We start from the raw sequence: 24,475 nt of genomic DNA on the forward strand, positions 1-24,475 counted from the left end.
TTCCTAAGGATCAGCTTCCGACACTGTATCCTTTGTGCTCTCAATATCATGAAATTATCTTCAGGAGTTTGTTTAGTGTAAAATCTTATGCCAGTGTCACTTGTTCATCCTTTATGTCACAACGCTTTCACTAAGTTTGTCTGGCAGCAGCAAATCTAGAGTCACTGGAACAATAGCAGTGCCAACATTCCCAGTCTCTGCTATTTCCTCTGTAATTCCATTTATGTTCCATTCAAATTTCACTTCTGGCAGTATCCCCTTTTGTTTCTTTGCTTTGCTTTAATATTTGTTGGCCGATTCTTTTGATTACCTACTTTGGTAAAATATCACATGGGTGTATCACTGGGAGACAAAGAGTCAACACAACTGCACACTCTGCTTTCTGTGCATGAGCTCAATGGGTACACAATAACCAATTATAAACAGACTTTGAAAGAAGTGACATGACTGGTCACTGATCATGATGTGCCTGTTATTTATGTAGTGATCTGTGGAATGAAGAGCCAGCAGTGAAGCTTATACTTTATACAATTACTGTTAACACACAGTCATAACTAAAACTTGTGCTTATTGAAACTGTGAGCCAAGTGAGGACTGCCTGTATGTCAACTATATAGAATTGATAAATATTATAGGGTTGGAGGGTGGATGCAGAAGTTGCGATGAGACTATGTGGGAAATTGTCTTAAAGGAGTAAATCCTGAAGTTTTTATAGGGAAAAGATAAAAAGAGTACTGCAACTAGGGAAAGTGGGGAACATGTTTATAGCAAAGCAAAGCGAACAAACAAATCACAAGTGTGTTTATTCTACTGGAAAAAGAGACTATAAGCTATAGAATTGATTCTCAAAGTGTGGTCCCTAAACTAGCAGCATCAGTACCACCTGAGAAAGTCTCAGGTCCCAGTACAGACCTAGTAAATCAGACACTCCAGGGTGGGGCCAGCAATCTCCACTTTTAAAAGCACTTCAAGTGATTTTCTTGAACATCTTCCTTAAATTAAAAGGGTATTATAACAACATTTTAAAAAACTCAAAAACTCAGATGTTTTTAAAATAGTATTTTAAAACATATCGCCCCCGCATACCTACACCCCACCAAAAAACCCCAAACAAACCAAAATCCCACAACCACACAATATATGCTTTTCACCAAACACTTGGCACAGAAGCCAAAAATACTATCCCAGTACATTGAAATGAAAGGCTTACAAGAGGATAGGATTCACAGAGAATAATCAGCAGTTAGGATTACTTAGGATTTTAAAAAATAATTAAGATGAAGTAATCCACACAGTTGACGTTAAACTGTACATTTAAAAACTGAAACCTTAAATTTTTTTTTTTTTGGTCATGAATCTCTGTTCTCTGTCAGTACTTTAAACAAAATTTCACTCATAAGTTTTTATTTGGTCCTTTCCTAAAATGATATGGCTGGCAAATTGCATTCAAGTAGCTAACACTGAGATTGTGAGGTCTTTGGAGGAACATTGAAATTCTGGTTATAGACTGAAAATTACTACAAAAACTTCGAGTATGTTTATGAAGGAAGAGGAGGGAGGCAGCCTATCACCAATTAGTGCATTTAGCTACTTCCTTTTTTGAGTTAAGCAGAAAGAATCAATTATCTACTTAATACTCTCATAAAACATGAAAACAAAATACTGATTAACCAAAACAGGAAAAACATTTTAAGTGAATAACCTTTCTTTAAGAAACAAACCCTCATAGCATTTATTACATACAAGCAATCAAGCTAACCACTATAATACAAAATTTTATTAGACTCAATACAGAATTTTATCAGACTCTGACCTTAAGCTGTTTATTGTCTAACAGGAAGAAGGGATAGGTGTTAAGAGAGAACAATAAAGTACAAAGTAACAATTCACAGAGAAGTAAAAGACCGCACTGAGAGATCAAAGAAGCAAAAGACTACACAGAGGAGTAGTCTGAGATGATTAGGAGGGATTGAGATTTATGGGATGCATTGAGATGTTCGATACTGGACATTCCAGTGGGAGGAAATACTACCAATAATGACTAGTAAGTAATCTATTATGTGAGGATGTTAACTGTACATGAACTGAGCCAATGCAAATTGAATTCCAGCCTAATCCCCATGCCCCAGAAAAACAAAACAAAAACAAAGGAAAAAGTCATTTCATCAAAATATTTGAGGTTTTAAAAGCAGTGTCATTATAAGAAAATTTCAAAATAAATGTATAGATCAATAGTTAACCAATTAAACAGTACCCTTAAAAGAAGCTTGTTTTAGAAAACAAATGTATATTTTTGATTATACTATTAAATAAGTGTTTCTAAAATAGGTCAGCATGGTAGGTCATCCCTGTAATATCAGAGCTCTTGGAGGCTAAGGTAGGAGGATTGCTTGAGGCCAGAAGTTCAAGACTAGTCTGGGCAACATAATGAGACCCCATCTCAATAAAAAACAAAAAAATTAGCTGGGCATGGTAGCACATGCCTGCAGCCCCAGCTACTTGGAAGGCTGCAGCAGGAGGATCACTTGAGGCCAGGAGTTTGAGGTTACAGTGAGCTATGATCACATGACTACACTCCAGCCTGGGTAACAGAGTGAGACCCTGTCTAAAAATACATACATACATACATAAAAACTAAAGTAAAAAAGTACAGAATAGAAGTATTCATAATTGAATTTACAAGTATGTAATTACAAGGAAATTAAAAAGGAGAACAAAGACTTCTGTATAACTTACCAACATAAAATGAGCTGTTGGAATGCAATAAACTTTCAGTCCATAAGCGACAAAGTTCACTTTCAGTCAGAGCTTCAACTCCATAACAAGCTTGATACTCTACTTTTGGTAGTACATAAACTGGAAATTGCTGCAATGCAAGATTATACTTTTTCAAAGCTCTACTAATTTACTATTAATAATAAATACATTTGCCTATCCAACTTTGTCACTTTCAGAATGCTTTCAGATAATCTTATTTCATCCTTTCAGTTACAGCAGGATTCACACTGTAAGATGGATACATTCAAGCCTGATGGATAGAAGAATGTTTGGTGCCAAAAGTTGGATGGATAAAAGAGATCTCTCCTCACCATTCCCATTTCTGACCAAAACTGACATACCTCCCCACATAGGCAAGGTTTGATTTGTCAGGGAATGTGAATGACAGCAGAATCCTTGCAACAGAGCCCATCATACATAGTTGCCCAAAGGCTCAAAGCTAGATGCTGGGAAGGACTGACTTTTTTACTAGTCATTCTCAAGAGGATAAAAAAGGTAGAATTTTTTTGCTCCTTTAAAGCATGAGTCACACTGTCTCAGGCTCAAATACTCTGAGCAGCTTGTTTCGTCCTACAAATGAAAGAGCAATAATGCCTACATTAAAACCTGTTTGTCATTGTCTTCAATTTAACGGCTTTATTTCAGACATGAAGTATCTGACAAATTATCCATCCAAATTCACTGGTCAGGACACTACATAAGTAAAATGACTGTACCTATTACTGGTCTAAAGGAGCATAAGCAAAGAAATACATGTTGTTCACTGTGCTTATGCTATAGCTTCAAAGAAAACTCTGCTCTTAACAGGAGTCTATTTCCAGTTGCAGAAACAGAAACACATGATTTAAGGTACTTAACTTGCACTGATAAGGCTAATTAGTACTTTTGAAATTATACTAAGATGTTACCATTTGCAGATTTGAAAATATTTCATAAATATTTCTTAATTCTTGAAAGAGTGGGCTTGGCACAATGTTGGTGGTAAGAATGATTCAAATCCACTAATAGTTTTGTTATCAACAGTAACTGCGGTTTCATGTGATTGCCCCTGAACTACATGCATGTGAGAAATCTGGTGATCTTGTTAAAATGTAGAATCTGGGGTAGAGTCCAAGGTTTTGCATTAATAACAAGCTATTGTTTCAGGGACCATATTTTCAGGAGGTAAGGCCTCCAGTGTGTCTTCTCAATTAAAAACAAAATTAAATGGGATTAGGATAATTTTATCATTAAAAGCATTTTATTATATAATCTAGCAAATGGTTATCTGCATATGACTTAGTCTCTCATAACTTTAGAGCAAATACAAGGTCGAGATAAAGAAATTTGCTCAGGCTAGGTATAATGGCTCAAGTCTGTAATCCCAGCATTTTGGGAGGCTGAGGTGGGAAGATTACTTAAGGCCAGGAGTTCAGGATTAGCCTGGAAAAACTAGCAAGACCCTGACTCTATAACAAATTAAAAAAAAAAAAAATTAGCTGGGCATGTGGCACAAGCCTACAGTCCTAGTTACTCAGGAGGCTGAGGTGGGAGAATCAGTTGAGCCCAGAAGTTCAAGGAAGCAGTAAGCTATGATCGTGCTACTGCACTCCTGCCTGGGCAACAGAGCAAGACTCTTGTCTCTTTTAAAAAAAGAATGAATGAAATTTCCTCAAGGATACATAGCTAGTTTACAGCAGAGTTAAGAAAAAAGTTGACTGAGAAAAAGGATCACATTTCTGGATCAGAAATGAGTAACAGAGTTAATTCCATATATTTTTTAAAATTTAAAAATATGTATTATTTCTGAAAAGCAAATACTTCGGGAGATTTTCTTTGATAAACTACTCTATCTATAAAACCAAGTCCTAAAACCAGTTTTAATTTCTGTATGTATTCTACTGCCATCTCCAGGAAGCCAGGGGAAAAAAAGGCCTGAACATTTCATCTTTGCTTAGTATCCCAAAATTGAAGTAAAAATTTAAGGATAATCAGCCGGGCGTGGTGGCTCAAGCCTGTAATCCCAGCACTTTGGGAGGCCGAGACGGGTGGATCACGAGGTCAGGAGATCGAGACCATCCTGGCTAACACGGTGAAACCCCGTCTCTACTAAAAAAATGCAAAAAAAACTAGCCAGGCAAGGTGGTGGGTGCCTGTAGTCCCAGCTACTCAGGAGGCTGAGGCTGGAGAGTGGCGTGAACCCGGGAGGCGGAGCTTGCAGTGAGCTGAGATCCGGCCACTGCACTCCAGCCTGGGCGAAAGAGCGAGACTCCGTCTCAAAAAAAAAAAAAAAAAAATTTAAGGATAATCAAAATTTTCATACTATAAAAATAAAATTTACTATTTTTTTCCCTTGATAAGTGGCTCCCCAAGTAAAAGTTTTTCTTGGTTCTGTTCCAATTTTTCACATAAAGCACTTAGGATACTTGGTTAACTGAGACAGACAGTAATAGATATTATGAAATCATCCAAAGTTCCTGGGTGTGGATTTCATAATCATGTAACGAACTCAGAAAATTCTGTTTTATCTTGTGGTTCAAATTAGCTTCTTTATTATTCTTTTGTTTTGAGATGGAGTTTCACTCTTGTTGTCTAGGCTGGAGTGCAATGGCACAACCTCAGCTCACTGCAACCTCCACCTCCCAGGTTCAAGGGATTCTCCTGCCTCAGCCTCCCGAGCAGCCGGGTTTACAGGTGCACCACCACGCCCGGCTAAGTTTTGTATTTTTTTTAGTAGAGATGGGGTTTCGCCACGTGGACCAGGCTGGTCTTGAACTCCTGACCTCAGGTGATCTACCTGCCTCGGCCTCCAAAAGAGTTGGGATTAGAGGCGTGAGCCACTGTGCCTGGCCTAGACTCTTTATTTTATCCCATCACTTTAGACTGGCTGATGTTTTAAGTTCTCCTTTAAAGTGCAACTCTTATTAAGCAGAGTTTTGGTAAGGAAACATAAATGATACTGGAAACTAAAATGACAACTAAAATAATTGAAGAACCAAGGAAAAACAAAGAAGAGATGAAGTTCTTGGACAGCAGAGGTTGAAGAGACTTCTAAGTATTTCAAAGCTCTATTTAAGTAAGTTGGTTTTTAGGTAGGAAACACTGATGGGGGATGTACTTTTACCTAACTAGTTTAAATAGTACTACTTACAACATTTTCTTTTTTCTCTTTTTTTGTTTGAGACGGAGTCTCACTCTGTTGCCCAGGCTGGAGTGCAGTGGTGCGATCTCGGCTCACTGCAAGCTCCACCTACCAGGTTCACACCATTCTCCTGCCTCAGCCTCTCAAGTAGCTGGGACTACAGGCGCCCGCCACCACACCTGGCTAATTTTTTGTATTTTTAGTAGAGATGGGGTTTCACTATGTTAGCCAGGATGGTCTCGATCTCCTGATCTCGTGATCCACCCACCTCAGCCTCCCAAAGTGCTGGGATTACAGGCTTGAGGTACCCCGCCCGGCCCAGTTATTCTTTAATATGATACAGTAGTCAGGAAGTACTCCACAAGGATCAATACTAGAACATCACTAGTCTGGATTCACCTGATCCCTACCTCAAAACACACTGACATTCAAAGTGGTCAGTGATGATTCTTATTGGGCAGTAAGTTAGGTAACAAGAGACAGAGACACCAAAACTTGTTTTTTCAAATGTGTACTGTGACAAATATATACAACAGAAAAAATCCTCAAGAAAAATTAAAGGAAACACACTTTAATATTACATACTCAATTATAATATAGAAGATTCCCTTTATCAGAATTCGGCAGTCATACACAAAAAAATGCAAACTAATCTGAAAGAGAATTTCAAATACGAAAAATTATTAAAAGAAGTAATTACTCAAATTGCAGTATACATTTTTTTCCTGAGGAAAATATTTATATCAAACCCAAAAGAAACAACAGGGAGAAAAAGAAAGGAAGAGATTTGGTCTTCTAACAATCCTGAAAAGACCTTAAATGTGTGTGAAAGGCCATCTTTCAAAAGTTCTACTTGGTCTTCTAAAGCAAGTCAAGAAAGAGCCCCAAAGAAAGACAGAAAAGAGCTCGAGTTCACATGTAATAACGGAAATCCAAATTCCCAGAGAAAACAGGAATATATGTGCCAATCTAGATGTAATCTATGATGATGCAGTTTTTTATAAAGTTTATACAGGTGGAGTATCCCTTATCTGAAATGCCTGGGACCAGAAGTGTTTCAGATTTTGGAATATTTACATATACATAATGAGATATCTTGGGGACAGGACTCAAGTCTAAACACAAAACTCATTTATGTTTCATACCCACCATATACATAGAGCCTGAGGGTAATTTTATACAACATTTTATATAATTTTACAAATGAAACCAAGTTTTGACTGGATTTTGGACTGTGACTCATCATATGAGGTCACGTGTGGTGGAATTTTCTACTTAGGATACCATGTCAGAGCTCAAAAGCTTTCAAACTTTGGAGCATTTTGAAGTTTGGATTAGGGATGCTCAATTTGTATATTCCAAGCATGAATGTTACCAGCATTTATGGCTACTATATAGAAACACTTTCCCTTATTAAAATTGATCTCAGTATTTTAGTAAAAAAACAAAAAAACAAAATTCAACCTGAAGATACTACTAAGAGTGCTCAGCAATTTAAACTCAGCAATTTAATGGCATGTTAAGTATCTGTTGATTATTTACGTGATCACATTCTAACTCCACGAATAACTACTTACTCTTCTGATTTTCTTCCGTTTTTTAGAACGTGGTCTTGTCTCTATCCTTTGGACACTGCAGCGTACAAGTAACAACAGGTCTTGCAGGCTAAATAACTTATACACAAAATTTCCTTCCTGAGGAGCTAGGTATTCCGATGTATCTTCAACATAGTCCTGAAGTTCATACGGCAAACCTTTAAAAATAGTATTTCTCATTTTTAAAATATATTAGCTCTTTACCCAGCATAATCAAGGATATAACAATTCAATTACCTATTTTAAAACTTCTATCATCTTTAATTTTCTACTCTGCCTAATGGACCTTCACACTATTACCATTTCTGTTTACTTTTACTGGAACTGCAGTAAGAGCTGAAATCCTAGCTTTAAGGTTCTTCTCCTTTTAACCTTCACGACGAACTCTAGGCAAAGTATAAATTCGTGAGACAGCATACAATGTGAGAAAAGAAAAAGAGTTTAAAAAGTAATGCTATTCCTAATCTAGGCAGAGCTGAGGAGCAGATTTCACAAAACCAAAAAGTATAAAACTGCAGACCAACACCAAGTATAAATAATTTTTAAATCAATCAATGTTTATGATTATTCTGGATGCACTTACCCTTCATCAGTTTGACAAATCACTTTACTATAGCTTAGCAGTCACTGTACATGTTACATAAACACAAGTCACAAGACCCATACGCCTTTGTATACATATCTAGAGAGGACATTTTGGAAGCTGAAATACTGATCAATAGACTGAAAAAATGAATTATCAATGACTATATGACAATTACAAAACAGGTTGTAACAAAGTAAAGGAATGAGGGAGAAAAACCTAAGGAAAAAGAACAAGTAAAACGCTGTAAGCTCTTTGTAAATATTTACTTACGTCCTTTTGGCTTCTGAAATGCAGAAGGCCATCCAGATTTCGGCCAACTAGAGGAGTCTGAAGGACCAGACAATTGCTCAGAAACAGAAGGCTGTTTAGAATTTTCTAAATTCATTAAGGGCAATTCGGGTACTTTTCTGGAAATTGGCTTTAAGAGCTCATCCTGCATTTTTAAAATCTCTCCAACTGGATCAAATTTTTTATATACTCGTTTGATAGGTTTTTTTAAAACACATGACTCTTCTGGACTACAAGCACTATTAGTCTGCTTTCCTACAGAAGCCTGTCCTGAAGAAGAATTTGGACTAGCTGGTCTAGAACTTAAGTTAGAACCCGCAACAGCGGTCTTTCCATCACTATTATTTTTACACTCTGTATCAATGATTAAACACTCCTCATCTGTATCACTGCTGCAGAGAACTGTATCTTCAGTTTTAGCTGCTTCTGATCGAACAGTCTTTTCCTTTGAGCTGTCTAGGTTTTCCAGAACATTAGGTCTTTCACCATCAGCATGTACCATATGTACAGTCATATCATTTTTATTAGAAGTTTCAATTTCCTGAGAATTTTCTAACTGTAAGGCATCAGATGTTTTCAAGTCACTATCTTGCATCAAAGGCTTGTCAGAATTTGATACCTTTTCACATGATTCAAATCCCTGATCATCTTTATTTTTGCACTCCTCAGGGCCACCATCCATACCAGTGACCAGCTGTTTCTCCTTTTGCAATTGTTCCATGAGAATCTGAGATAAACTTCTAGAATTAGCAGAAATGTCTGGTGCACTTGGTGCCACAGTTGTAGTTCCTGCTTTGGGGGCTGTAGGAGCATCTGTCATTTTAGGTACTGTGGAAGTACTGGCTGGACTTGGTGACTTTGATGCTTTGGTGGTGGTTACTCCAAAAGTTTCAAGTTCTGTGACATCATCATCAAAATCCAGATACAAGTTTTCAAGACTCTCAATTTTTCGGCACTCATTGACTTCACAGGACATCTTAAGTAAATAAATTGGTAAAGTATTAGTAAAAATTTCAAGCTACCCTACCTATCTCTTAATGTCCCTATCTCTCTCATACATACTTCATGCTCTTTTAAAGTAGAAAGAAAAGTCTAATGGTTATAAAAGGTTCTTGCCTAAGATGACAACAAACTACTGCCAACTATTATTAACCTTATCTTCCCATTGAAATGTTCATGATAACAGGCAAATTTGCCAAGTTGTAATAGCACAAGAAATGGAACATTTACGAACTACTACATCTCAAGAGGAATTTCAACTAATCAAAAAAAAAAAAAAAAATAGACAAGACCACAAAAAAGAAATGTAGAGCCAAACGGGAGGTAGATTTTCATTTATGTCTACTCTATAGACTCTTGCAGAGACACTTGGTCTTAGCTGACCAGGAGGAAAGTCCCCCTGCCACTGTGAGGGCGCTGCTTTCTAACGCGGCCAGAGAAGTGTTGCCAGCTTCTGGTGCACCCTTAGTATCAACCAGTGACTTTCTTTCCACAACTACTCAGGGAAAACAACTCTCAGCAATAAAAGATGGGGCAGAAATGGACAGAAGGTGGTTTATTGTATTCTGAGACATGAAGTCATAAATGTTGTTTTTCATGTGCTGTTTTGGTAATGGAAAAACTACACACAGCTTTAACTTATTCAGGAATACATTGTCCCCTCTACAAGGAGACAAGTACCAGAAGATCTCTCTTCAATCTGACAGAGCACTTTAAATACCGTAGAAATTTGGTAATTGGTTATGTACATCCACTAGCCTTACAGTGCAGGATTTAAGAGAAAGGTTCTAACAGCCATCAGTAGTGAGTAAGAAAGATCAACTCATGTAAGTTACTGAACCTCGCTGAACTTCAACTGCCTCATCTCTAAAACAGGTATAGCAGGGGCATCTTCTTGGATTTGTTCTAAAGATTAAGTGAGAAATTATATATAGAAAATCTCTTGGCATAGTGCCTGTCACACAGTAAGTAACCTCTCAGTAAATGGTAGCTAGTGAATGGTAATTCCTACAAAAAGACTACCAAATTCAGTAAAAAAGTAAAATTAAACTATATGCTGCTTACGTGAGACATTCCTACACAAAAAGGTTAAAAACAAAACAACTACAGATGCCATCAGGAGATAAAAAGAGGAAGAATAGCAGTGTAAGTGTTAGACAAAGCAGAATTCAAGGCAAAAAGCGTTAGATAGAAAAGGGAGAAATGCTAGTTTGAAAAAAGAGAAAATCCATGGTAAACAGATAGTGGTCATAAATTTTTATTACATAAACTGAAAAATAAAAGAAAAATTTGACAGAAATACAATTATACCAGGTCAATGAGATACTGTCTCTAAGTAAAAAATAAAAAAATACAGAAGGTATGAATAATATTAAATAATGAGAATATATATGAAAGATTGAAAATATATATGTAAACAGATTACAAAGATAAACCTTTTCCCTTCCCCCAAGAATCCAAAGGGCATTTCAAAAAATGGACTATAAATTAATATACAAAGAAAATCTCAATATAGACCAAAGCAGAATCTGATAAAGTCTTATTCTATGTTCAGAAGGAAATAAAATTAGATATCATTAAGAAAAATGTTAACAATAAACTCAAGCACTTGGAAATTTAAAAACATTCCAAATTGTTGGACTACAGAAATCAAAATAATCACAGAATACTTAGCAACAAAAATTAGGCTAATAGACATTAAGAGGTATAATAATTTGAGGCTACAAAAAAATGCATTATTCTCCTCTCATTTTTAGTTACTTTCCTAGGTGTTTGAAGACACCTGCAATGTAGAAAAAGCATTTTACTCCAAGTTCAGGGCCTGAAAACTCAGGCTACAATCTCAGAGAAGGCTCATTTACTTCTGCTTCACCCTGACTCCTGAGGTGCAGCCCCTTTGGGGTCCAGGCCCTTGGTGGAAAACTGAACTTTTCCTTTTATCCCTCTAGTCTTATGATGCTGCCAAAAGCACAGTTCATTTTCTTAGTTGCCTCTTCAGAACTGGCAAATATAATCCAAGGCAAAAATAACCCTAAGTAATAGGCTGACCTTCTAGGAATCCTGTCTTCTTCAGTACCTCAGCCCTACAATTCCTCACTATCTTGTTAGCTTTTTCATGCTTCTAAGAAAGACATTTTAATATCTGTCCAGCTTTTTTAGATGTCATCAATAAAAGGAGGGTCCCAATTACCTGGCCTACCATTATTGAAAGAAGCCACTGTCAATTTTTATCCTTCTTCTACCTCATGTTTCTTCTTGTTACTGCCTGACATTCACCTCAATATAAGTTGTAGGCAGAGTTTTAAAAGTAAAATGTGTAAGAAGAAAACAAAAGTTAAAAGTGCTTTATGACATGTGTATCATAAAAATATAAAAAGGCAAATAGCAAAGAGAAAAACATAAATATAAAAACCAAAAGGCCAATATCCTTAAAATTGTATGAGCTCTAAAGTACAATAAAAACATTTCTATATTTTATTTTAAACTTTTGTTTGCTTCCTCATTTTACTCAAGTCTCTGTTCACATTTCCTGTCCTCAGAAAAGCCTTCTTAATCATGAATATAAAATGACCCCTTCCCCACCTATATCTCTATTTCCCCTTAGCCTACTCTATTTTTCTCCATAGCATTTACCACTACCTGCTTTTTTACTGTATTTGGGCCCTCTACCACTTATTTAAGGTCTGAGGGAAAATAGGTTTTGTTTTTATTCACTGCTGCTTCCTCCCTGCATAGAATAGTATCTGCTCAATAAAAACTTATGGAATGAATGAATCAAGTTCTCTATAAACAATGTATTTAAAAATCATGGGAAAAATATTTTACAATACAGAATAATAAAAGCTAATATTTACAGAGTGCCAAGTGTTACTCTAAATGCTTTTTATGTATAAATTCATTTAAACCTGAACAATCCTATGAGTTAGGTAATATCATGATGCCCATTTTACAGATAAGCAAACTAGACACAGAGATATTATGTAATCTGCCCAAGGTCACACAGCTACTAAGTATACTTAAGATTAACAATCTGGCCAAATACTTTCTGTACGAATCAAATTAAACTCATCTGTTCCTTTTCACACTTAAAAACTTAGATATGGGTCAGATGCAGTGGTTCACACCTGTAATCCCAGCACTTTGGGTGGCTGAGGCGAGTGGATCACCTGAGGTCTGGAGTTTGAGACCAGCCTGGCCAACATGGTGAAATCTTGTCTCTACTAAAAATACAAAAAAATTAGCCGGGTATGGTGGTGCACACCTGTAATCTCAGCTACTCGGGAGTCTGAGGCAGGAGCATCGCTTGAACCCAGGAGGCGGAGGTTGCAGTGAGCAGAGATTGTACCACTGCACTCCAGCCTGGGTGACACAGCGAGGTTCCATCTCAAAAAAATAAAGCTCTTGAATATGAATGAGACCAATTAAACAAAACCTCACATTAACCACCACCATCAATGAGTTTTCACTACATACATAACTAAAAACTGTGCTCACCCTTCAACATAAAATATCAAACTTAACCCTCATAATAACCTTGTCAAGTAGGTACTACTTGCTTTCATGTATGAAAAGAGAAAACTGAGGCTGTGGGAGGTTAAGTTAGTTGCCTAAAGTCTACCTAGACTTGAAATTCAATTTAAGTTTGAATCTAAAGCCTGTATTTTTAACTACTAGGTTTAGGGATTTGCAATAAAACTTTACGCTTCAAAAGGATAAACAAGTACATTCCCCTTAGGGGAAAAAAAAAAATTACATACGTCCATTTCAGATATAAACTCTTCAGGTTTGTCCATAAAGACTGCAGAGACTGGAACAGATGTGTTTTTGGACATCATAAATTTTAATGGAACTTCATGAAAGACTTGATTTCTCTCTCTCATAGTCATTTTCTTTTGGGGAAGTGGTGAATTAATATATATTACTTTAACCGGTTTTGAACCTTAAAACAGAAACCAAAGAAAGAGGTGATTAGTATCTAATCATGATACATTTTTTAAAAACAGGATGTATGACATAAGGATCACGAAACAAAGAGACACAGGAGAATGGCAGCACATGTCCCATATATTTGCTACCCTTAGACTAGAAGATATTCAAGTCCTTTAGAAATCTAAGGGCAAGAAAATCCAACTGGCAGAAGAAAAATGTCTTTCTAACAATGTTTAAAAAGGATTTCTAGTTTTTACTGTTATATTCTTACTGTCATTATTACTCAGTTTCTTATAGGAACTTGCAAAAAATGATGAAATATTTACCACAGAGAATATATTACATTTAACTCTAATTTGTAGTTTTGTTTCAATAGACATAATCTTTCACTTATTATATTTATGCTGTAACATATAATATTAATTCTGAAAGATATTTAAAAAATAAAAAGTTAAATATGAATCAAAACAGGAGGGAAATAATTTCTTATATACAGGAATTAATATGCAAATATTAGTTTTATTGTTGAAAGACAGACTACCCTACACTTATATGTATAGACTTACTGTAATTCCAAATTCCAGTAACAGACAAGTAAATAAGTCATGGAAATTCACCCATTTGAGGTTGTCTACTAAAGTACTACATTCCTTTCATTTCCGTGAAAGACAGAACAACCTGACCATTTCATGTATTTCTTGGCCACCCTATGCCATCATTTTGTCGCTCTCACCCTTAAATACGACTACAAGTGCTATAGACCTAATTAATTCATTTAGTAGTGCTGAGCCTATAGTAGCTTTATACACAAAAAGTTTTACTGAATGTAAGTGTCAAACTTACGTCCTCCTCAAATCAGTGCTTTGTCTATATTTAGACAGCTGAAATGAAATGGTTCCAACCTCTCTTTTTTTTTCTTTTTTTAAATTTTACTTTAAGTTGGGGATACATGTGGAGAATGTGCAGGTTTGTTAATAGGTACACATGTACCATGGTGGTTTGCTGTACCTACCAACCTGTTATCTAGGTTTTAAGCCCTGCACGAATTAGGTATTTGTCCTAATGCTCCCCCTCCCCTTGCCCCCCACCCCTCGAAAGGCCCTGGTGTGTGTTGTTTCCCTCCCTGTGCCTATGCGTTCTCATTGTTCAACTCCTATTTATGAGTGAGAACACACGGTCCAACCTCTCTTTTTTGAGAGCATTATTTGACATAGCAAATCACAAACCTGCAACAGGTATTACTTGAATAAACACTGGAATTTCCCACTGTTCCTTGTACGTTGGTCCATGATTATTTAATAAGGTAAATAATGATTGACTAGTTAGAGCTATCTGAGGGTGATATCTGGAAACAAGCTTCTCTGCATTTGGATCTTTACTAATATCCTGAAAAACAACAAGTAATTTGTTACTTGGTTATACTTATTGAAAATTTCTTCAATAAAGTAAAGAACAAAAAAAGTCAGAAAGGAGACTTTAGGACAATCGGGTTAGATATATTTTGTGAGATATAAAAGATTATTTAGGAAGATCCAATGCTGCCTTGGTACTTACATAATGCATAGCTTCAGCTGTTTGTTCTGACGTTTCGATGGTAGATATATCGCTTTTTGAGAGCTGCAATTTCATAGGCATTGAGGGAAATACTGTTTTCACATATTTTACACTGCCCTAAATATGAAAAATAGTAATCATTTTATTGCAAAAATTGCAATGTATTTTTTTCTAAGAAAAGTATCTTTCATCATATGAAATTGTTAACTTGAAATTTATCATTCTACTAAATGTAAACATCAGATTTAGAAACTTCATGCCAAGATATTAATATTTTTGCTTGACAACCACTACCTGTGGTTTTTTTTTGAGACTAAGTCTCTCTCTGTTGCCCAGGCTGGAGTGCAGTGGTATGATCTCAGATCACTGCAACCTCTGCCTCCTGGGTTCAAGCAATTCTGTCACCTCAGCCTCCTGAATAGCTGGAATAACAGTGTGTGTCAGCACGCCCAGCTAATTTTTGTATTTTTAGTAGAAACAGGGTTTTGTCATGTTGGCCAGGCTGGTCTCAAACTCCTGACTTCAAGTGATCCGCCTGCCTCAGCCTCCCAAAGTGCTGGAATTACAGGCGTGAGCCATCATGCCAGGTCAGTTTCATAGAATTTTTCCTGCCACTTTAAAGTCTATCTTCTCCTTTTAGGAGACACAAATCATAACAGGGGATGGTAGAAACTCCAAAATATCCTCTCCACACACTTACTTTCAATATGTTTGTAAATAAAATCCCATTAAAAAAAGGGGCTTTCTGCTTGTATTCAGGGGCATTCAGATGGGTGGTAAGAAAAGAAAATCAAGGAACAAAGTAGTGGCATTTTTAAAAACATCAAGTATTTGTATCCATAGAATAAAAACAAAGGGAAACAGATTGGTATTACATATTTTTTAAGTCACCTAATTATTGCTTAACATTTAAATATAATGTCTATATAAAGTATACATGAGCCAGGGGCAGTGGCTCACTCCTGTAATACCAGCACTTTGGGAGGCTGAGGTGGGTGGATCACCTGAGGTCAGGAGTTCGAGACCAGTCTGGCCAACATGGTGAAATCCCCATTTCCTACTAAATATAGAAAAATTTGCCAGGCATGGTGGCGGGCACCTGTAATTCCAGCTACTTGGTAGGCTGAAGCAGGAGAATCACTTGAACTTGGGAGATAGAGGTTGCAATGAGCTGAGATCATGCCATTACATGCCAGGTGACAAGAGTGAGACTCTGTCTCCCCCCCCCCAAAAAAAAAATATATGTGTATATATACACACACACACACACACACGTATATATATGTGTGTGTATATATATATATACGTGTATACACACACACACATATGTATGATATTTTGGGCAAAAAAAAAGCTTATATCCTCTGATGATAAATCTTACCAATGCAAGAAGAGTTTTTTCTAACTTTAATCCCATCTCTACTCTGAATGGGAAGAATCCCATTAAGCTGGTGACCTCGTGGAGAGTATAGAATTCTGGATACTTTTTCACTTGTTCAATGCAAGCTCTTAAAATTTTCTGAGAAACAGAAATTAAGAAAAATTCATTTGTATTGTATTTCTCTAATAATGCAAAAAGAAAATGTTTAGTTACATGTGACTATGTAATTATTCAGTGCAAAAATTAGCCTGATTTCATTAATCAAGCTACTAACAATACACACATTGTATATTCTTTATTTTCATAATTTATTTCTAACCCAGTTGCTTAAAATATTGATGTTTAATACTAAAATTAGCAGTCTCATTAAAATTTAAAATTAGAGGACACATAATATCATATTTTCCATGTTATTTAAGAAACTGTTAAAGAAAGGCACATGAAAATTTCAACACACTTTACTGCAATAAAAGCAGTTATATGAATAATTAGAAATTAAGTAGTATACTCTGAAAACATTCCCAAGCACAATAAGTTAATGAAGTAGTTATCTTACGGGTCATTGTAATCTATAATCTAAAAAAATCAATAACTTATGAGGAAATGTAATTGGTAAGTAAACAAAATTCACAACTTTTTGTGAGAAGAGTATGTGCCACTTGTGATAATATATAAACAATTCAGAGATGCACAGCTGTTGGGGGTGGGGAGAGTTGTTTGATTAAAACACATACATACATTATCTTCTAAGATATGTATTTCTTCTTCTTCTGTCAACGAACCTTTCCTGAATGTCTCATAATATATATTAGGTCACAAAAGCTCTTGGCATCTTTATATATTATCTTTATCATATATATCTACATACCCTCTCCCTTTACATATTTGTAAAATGTGTCAAGTTACAAATCAATAACTTTACTCCAGTATATCTTTTCATCTATAGTTTCAGAACCCCTTCCCCCCTTTTCTAATCCCTACTCCCTATGTTTCACATTTTCTCTCCTCATCTATGCTTTTCATGGCAGATCTTGATATTTAATCCATGGTATCATTTGTAACAGAGATGTGGACTAATATGGAAAAGCTGTAAAAAATCTGAGTCAACTGCAAACTCATATCTGCAAAATATCTTTGCTCCTTATTTGTACTATTAGTTAACTTTCACTTGTAACATTCCTTTCCTATGGTAGTTATTACAAGAATTTGAATATGCAAAGGAAGGTAATACATAAGAACTACGTGAAATAGAGACTATTTTTGTTAGATATTCATTGGCACATCATTCCTGGTAAAACTGTGGTGGATGTTACAGTGTTTTTAACTGAATTTACTTAATTCAGTAACTACAGCAAGAGAGTCAAAGGAAAATCTAAGACAATTTTACACCTACACTCTGTTACATTATATAATTATCGAAAGTATTTTACAACTGGTAGGTACTCAATTAACTAAAGGATCATTATTTAGCTTATGTAGTAAAAAAAAAAAAGTTTTATACTAGTAATTTATCTTTCTTTGAAAAATAACTGAACACAGGAGGTTAAAAGATTCAGGCTGTTCCCCATCACTCACGCACTGAGTGCTATTAGTGTTTAATACTCAAAATATCTTGAGAATTAAATTCATCAAAAGCATACGCATTTATACAATACACATCTATCATTATAAAAAATGTTCCCTAAATTTTATTTTGGGCTAGAAAGGAAAAATATTTCTGGGCTTGGTGAAAAGCAAGGAAAATATGCAAGAACCATAAATCAACACAAAGAGGAGAAACTAGAGCAGTGAGGAGTAAGGAAACCTAGGAAAGGTGAGGTGGCTTGAGGGCAAATTCTTCAACCAGTTCTAAGATCAGGTGGGAAGTCAAACATAAGACTTCTACATTTGAGCAGGGATTTGAACAGATATATGTACACTTATGTTCATAACAGCATTATTCGTAACAGCCAAAAGGTGGAAGCAACTCCAGTGTTCATCAATGGATGACCAGATAGACAAAATGTAATATATATACACACACATACACACACACACACACAAACACACAATGGGATATTAATCAGCCTTAAAAAGGAAAGAAATTATGACACATGCTACTACTTGGACAAATCTTGAGGACATTATGCTAAGTGAAATAAGCCAGTCACAAAAAGACAGATACTGTATGTTTCCACTTATATGGGGAACCTAGAGTAGTGAAACTCATACAGACAGAAACAGAATGTGGTTGCCAGGAACTAGGGGGAAGAGGAAACAGGGAGCTACTGTTTAATGGGTACTCAGTTTCAGTTTGGGAAGACAAAAAGTTCTGGAGATGGATGGTGGTGACAGTTGCATAGCAATGTAAATGTATTTAATGTTATTGAACTGTACACTTAAATGGTGAAAATGGTAAATTTTGCTATGTATACTTTACCACAATTTAAAAAAGAGAGAGAAATGGAGGACACACTGAGGTCTAGCCTTGGAAAAATCTGGAAATCCTAGGAAGAGAAATGAGAAAATGAAGCAGCAGTCATTGAAAATGGTTGAGAATTCTCCAGAACTGATGAAGGCTATAAATCCAGACACAGTAAACACAATCAGCCAGCAGGATTTTATTAAAAAGCATATTTTTATGAAACTCTAAAACACCAAAATTACAGTAAGAAAAGACAGAAGCCCTAAAAGAAACGACAATTAGATAATACATTTTTCAACAACAACATGAAAAAGTAGGATTGTATCTTTAAGTGTTGTGGAAAAAAGGTAAGTGCCAACTTTGAATTGTGTATGAAATAAAATTATATTAGTAAAATGAGAACAAGATAGATAAAAGATTTCCAAATTTTAAAAAATGGAGATTGTTCACCATTAAGAGACCTTCATCAAAGGCACATCTAGAATACACAGGATTTCAAGAAGAATGAAAGAATCTCAGAATGTAGGTTTGAGAAGAAGAAACGGTGGGCCAAAATTTGGCAAACCTGTAGATAAATTAAAACAAACATAGTCCATATAAAATAATAATGTGGGTAGATTTAAAACAGAAACTGCATTACAACAAATAGCATACAAGTCAAGAGGGATATAATGACAGTCAAAATGTTCTATGATTTCTGTATTGTTCGGGAGGCTAGTTGATATTGAATAATGGAATTATTCACTGTAAAAATTCAAGAGTAACCACTAAGAAAACAGAAAGTAGACATGTAATTTCCAAACCAACAGAGAGGGGAAAAAGAGGAAAAATGTCAATCTCCTCAAAAGGAGTTTAAAAAAAAAAAAAAAGAAGAGAGTACAGAAAAAGTAAAACAGAAAGCACAAACAAAATCAATACATACTGTCATCATAATGGATGTAAATAGCTAAACTTTCTAATTAAAAGAGATTATCAGATTTTATTTTTAAAAGAAAGGAAAGCAATCTAGCTGAACACTGTTTTAATCCCACCTAGATTTTTGTAGAAATGGACAAGTTGATTCCAAAATTTCCATGAGAATGTAAAGAACCCACGATCTCAGGACTATAAAACTACAGTTATCGAGACCATATGGTGTTGGCATCAAGACAGACATACAGATTAATGAAACAAAACAGAGTCAAAAAATTGATCCAGGCTGGGCATGGTGGCTCACACCTGTAAACCCAGCACTTTGAGAGGCCGAGGCAGGTGGATCACCTGAGGTCAGGAGTTCGAGACCAGCCTGGCCAACATGGTGAAACCCATCTCTACTAAAAATACAAAAAAATTAGCTGGGTGTGGTGGCAGGCACCTGTAATCTCAGCTACTTGGGAGGCTGAGGCAGGAGAGTCGCTGGAACCCGGGAGGGAGAGGTTGCAGTGAGCAGAGATTGCACCATTGCACTCCAGCCTGTGTGACAGAGGGAGACTCCGTCTTCAAAAAAAGTTGATCCACGTGATGGTGACGAGGTAATTCAGTAAGGGAAAAAATACCCTTCTCAACCAAACTCTATGCTAAAACAGAGTTTCTCAATATTGGCATTACTAACATTTTGGACCACATAATTCTTTGTAGTGTTAGGCTGTCCAGTACATTGTAGGATATTTAGTAGCACCTCTGGCTCTACCCGGTAGATGCCATCAGCACCCCTACCAAGCTTTAGACATTGTCAAATGTCCATTAGGAGGCAAAGTCACTCTCAGTTGAAAATGACTATGCTAGAACAACTAGATATTCATACGGAAAGAAATGACTTTTGATCCTTACCTTGTATCTTACACAAAAATTAACTTGAAATCAACATAGACTTATTTACGTGTATAAGTTAAAACTATAAGCCCTTTAGATTAGGGTTTCTCAATGCAAGCACGCCTGACACTTTCAGTTGGATAATTCCTTGTTGTATGGGACGTCACTCACATGCATTTAGTATGTTTAGCAGCATCCTTGGCCTCTACGCAGCAGATACTAGTAGCATTCTACCAGTTGCAACAACCAAAAATGTCTCACTGTCAAAGTCCTAGGGATGGGCAGGGTGGGGGGTGGGTGAGGAAGGAGTAAAACTGACGCCAGTCTGAGAATCACTTGGGATAGGCAAATATTTCTGTGCCAGAATACATGAAATCACTAACCACAAAAATTTTTGATAAATTATACCATTAAAATTCTGTTCTTTGAGACACTATTTAAAAAATGTAAAAATACATCACAAACTGGAAGAAAACTATATATAATGGAGTTGTAGTCAGACTATATAAAGAAACTTTATGGCTTAATAAAAATAAAAGCAAATAAAAAATCAGCAAAATACTTCAATAGATATTTCACAAAAGAAATGCACTTAAAATGAGTAATTTTTATATGTAAATTATACCTCAATAGTTTTAAAAATTAAATGTGGATTTAAAAGGGAGGCTTTAGGATTTAACGGCTATATGATGCTCTAACAATAACAACACAGTACAATCTTTTAAAAAATGTGGGGGAGAATGAGAAGAGCATACAAAAAATAATTTCAATTGTTATCGTATTGATCACTAGTATTGTTATTTTGAGGCTGTTGTGAGTGTAATGTGGGATAAAGCAAATGAGACATATGAGATATTCTTTCCTAGTTCTATCCACTGAATTATTCTCAAAACAATGATCAACCCAGGAGCATCCGTAGTGCCCACATTGTAGTCTTGAAATATCACTTCACACTAAAAGAAACAAGGGCTCTAGAAAATGGCTGATTCCAGCGCCAGGACAGGAAATGTAGAAAATGAGCCTCAAAGACTACTAGATTGACTGAAAAGCCAGTAGGAAGAGCCTCTCAGTGAGTTAGTATTATTTGAGGCTTACAAAGGATAATAATCTTCGTGGACAGAAACACATATATGTTTAACTCCATGATTTAATAACATTTTAAAAAAAGAAAATACATCATCATTGGAGAATAAAAAGGAACTAGTTTTTTAAAAAGTGATATTTCAAAGGAAAGAATCTAGTATTTATTTTGTCCCATGGTAAGCTACATGAACTGGGAAACCGAATAGTAAATAAGGGAAAGCATATCTTTAAAAAATTATTCCAATGAATAAATGATGCAATCAGAATATTACAACTGTGCAAACCACAGTGAATGAATGCATCTAGGCAGTGAGCATTAATAGCTGGGGTGGTGGTCAAAATGTTGGTTAAAGGACACAAAATTTCAGTCACGTAGGAGGAAAAAGTTCAAGAGATCAATTGTAAAACATGGTGATGATAATTACGATGTAATTGAAAACTGCTAAGAGAGTAGATTTTAAGAGTTCTCACAACAAAAAAATAGGTTTGTGAGGTAATGCATATGTTAATTAGCCTGGTTTGGCCTTGCCACAATGTATACATATTTTAAAAACATATTGTACAAAATAAATATATACAATTTTAGCTTGTTAATATAAAAAGATAAAATTCAAAACAGAAAAAGGAGAAAAACTGCAACATACAAAGCCCATAAAGTTTTTGTATTTGGAATATATAAGGAAATCTTACATATCAATTAGAAAAAATGAACAGTTATTCTGCAAGAAAAAGTGAGCAAAAAGCATATGAAAACATGCGTGTGCTCTCCCCTCCCCCCCATATATATATATATGTGTATATATATATCTCTATCTGAGATGTGGAGCAACAGAACACTTGAACACTGCTGGTTAGAATGTAAATTGATATAACCTGGTATAGCCACTTTGGAAAACCATTTGCAAATCTACTCAAGTTGAAGATATGCATACTCTATGACCCAATAATTCCACTCCTAGGTATACAAACAGTCCCCAGCTTATAAAGGTTCCACTAAATGATTTTTCAACTCTACGATGGTGCCAAATCATTGCAATTTTGTCACAACACACAGCATTCAATAAATTACAAGACACTCAATACTTTATTATAAAATAGGCTTTGTGTTAGATGATTAAGCCCAACTGTAGGTAAATGTAAGTATTGTGAGCATATTTAGAGTAGGCTAAAACACACCATGCTATTTGGTACGTTAGGTGTATGCATCTTTAATTCACTATAGGTTTATTGGGATGTAACTCTATCATGAGTCAAGAAGCATCTATATATCCAACAGAAATGTGTGCATATGTGTACCAAAATAAATGTATGAGAATTTTCTTAAGAGTACTGCTTAGAATAGCTCCAAACTGGAAGCAACCCAAGTTCTGATCAACAGGATAAATTGTAGTTTATTCATATAATGGAAAAATGGACAGAAATGAAAATGAATGAACTATAACTCACACAACTTAAGAATCTAAAAAGCACAATACTGAATGAAAGAAGGCAGGCCCAAAAGCATTCTGTTCACATAAAATTCAAAATCAGGCAAAAGGGGCCAAGCACGGTGGCTCACGCCTATAACCCAGCACTTTGGGAGGCTGAAGCAGGTAGATCGCCCAAGGTCAGGAGTTCGAGACCAGCCTGGCCAACATGGTGAAACCTCATTTCTACTAAAAATACAAAAATTAGCTGGGCGCTACTTGTAAGGCAGAAGCAGGAGAGTAGCTTGAACTCAGGAGGCAGAGGTTGCAGTGGGCTGAAATCGTGCCACTGCACTCTAGCCTGGGCGACAAGAGCAAAGCTCTGTCTCTTAAAAAAAAAGAAAAAAAAATCCCCACAAAATCAGGCAAAAGAGAAGTAGAACTACCAGTCTTCATATACACACAAAAAGCAAACAACTTATCACCACCAAAGCTGGGACAGTGATTATTTATTCAAGTAAGGAGAATGTTATTTATTATACAGGAGGACTACACAGGGGGCTTCTGGATTACTGGTATTGTTTTATTTCTTGTCCTGGGTAAGAGTTACACAGATGTTTACTATATAATGATCTGTTAAGCTGTATCTATTTTTTCTTTTGTTCTATATACTTTTCCATATATACATGACATTGCATAACATAAAATCTTAAAACTAAAAGGTCTTAGAAAAGTATCAGTGAATCTTTGCAGTGGGGATGTAAAATACAACTTAGAGAAAATGTGCTACCACATCAATATGGGAAAAAACATGACAATGTTTATCATTTACCATTAGCTACCAAGTAATGTACTTTGTTAATAAAGTACAGTTTTATATCCACACAAGAAATATTTACATTGAGCACTTGAGCACTTAAGCACGCCAGACACTATTCTAGTCATTGGGAGACTACATCAGTGAATAAAACAGCACTTACAAAAAGGCACTGTTTTACAAAAACAGTGAGGAGAAGGACAATAAGCAAAAATAAAACATGGTAAAGGGAAAAGTGAGGGTCATACTACATTCCATAGGGTAATCAGGGAAATCCTCATTGATAGGTGACATCTGAACAGAGAGAGACATAAAAGAATCAAGACACTATTCCATGCAGAAATCCGGGGAACAGACTGAGAGAAAAATAGAAACCCCAAATGCCAAAGGACTTAAGGCAGGACTATGCTTGAAGTATTGAAGAAATGTAAAGGCCAGTCCGCAGGTGGGAGCAGAATAACTGATAGGACAATGTGTAGAAAGTGAGGATGGGGGATGGGAGGGAGGGGAGAGATCATGCAGGCCACTCCAGAACTTTATGTAAAGACTCTTCCTAAGAAAGATGGGCTATAATCCCAGCACTCTGAGAGGCTGACGCAGGAGGATTGAGGTCAGGAGTTTGAGACTAGCCTGGGTAACATAGGAGGCCCTGTCTCTAAAAAAAAATTAGGTGCAGTGGCCTATGCCCATGTTCTTGCTATTCAGGAGGCTGAGGTGGGGGAGGATCACTTGAACCCAGGAA

The 24,475-nt window shown here is 36.0% G+C and overlaps 1 protein-coding gene across 14 annotated transcripts in view; it reads right to left on the bottom strand.

The window, feature by feature from the left end:
- The window catches only part of ICE2 (interactor of little elongation complex ELL subunit 2), a 57,015-nt gene that overhangs the window by 17,554 nt on the left and 14,986 nt on the right, over positions 1-24,475 (bottom strand). For all 14 annotated transcript variants that reach the window (XM_077939513.1, XM_077939517.1, XM_077939512.1 and 11 more), the window contains 7 exons: positions 16,233-16,370; positions 14,852-14,968; positions 14,524-14,683; positions 13,126-13,307; positions 8,351-9,344; positions 7,477-7,652; positions 2,737-2,866 (listed from right to left, as the gene is read on the bottom strand). In XM_077939513.1, coding sequence (XP_077795639.1) covers positions 2,737-2,866; positions 7,477-7,652; positions 8,351-9,344; positions 13,126-13,307; positions 14,524-14,683; positions 14,852-14,968; positions 16,233-16,370 — 1,897 coding nt within the window. The remainder of the gene's footprint in view (positions 1-2,736; positions 2,867-7,476; positions 7,653-8,350; positions 9,345-13,125; positions 13,308-14,523; positions 14,684-14,851; positions 14,969-16,232; positions 16,371-24,475) is intronic.

The sequence above is a fragment of the Macaca mulatta genome, chromosome 7, assembly GCF_049350105.2.
Source record: "Macaca mulatta isolate MMU2019108-1 chromosome 7, T2T-MMU8v2.0, whole genome shotgun sequence".
NCBI classification, from domain to species: domain Eukaryota; kingdom Metazoa; phylum Chordata; class Mammalia; order Primates; family Cercopithecidae; genus Macaca; species Macaca mulatta.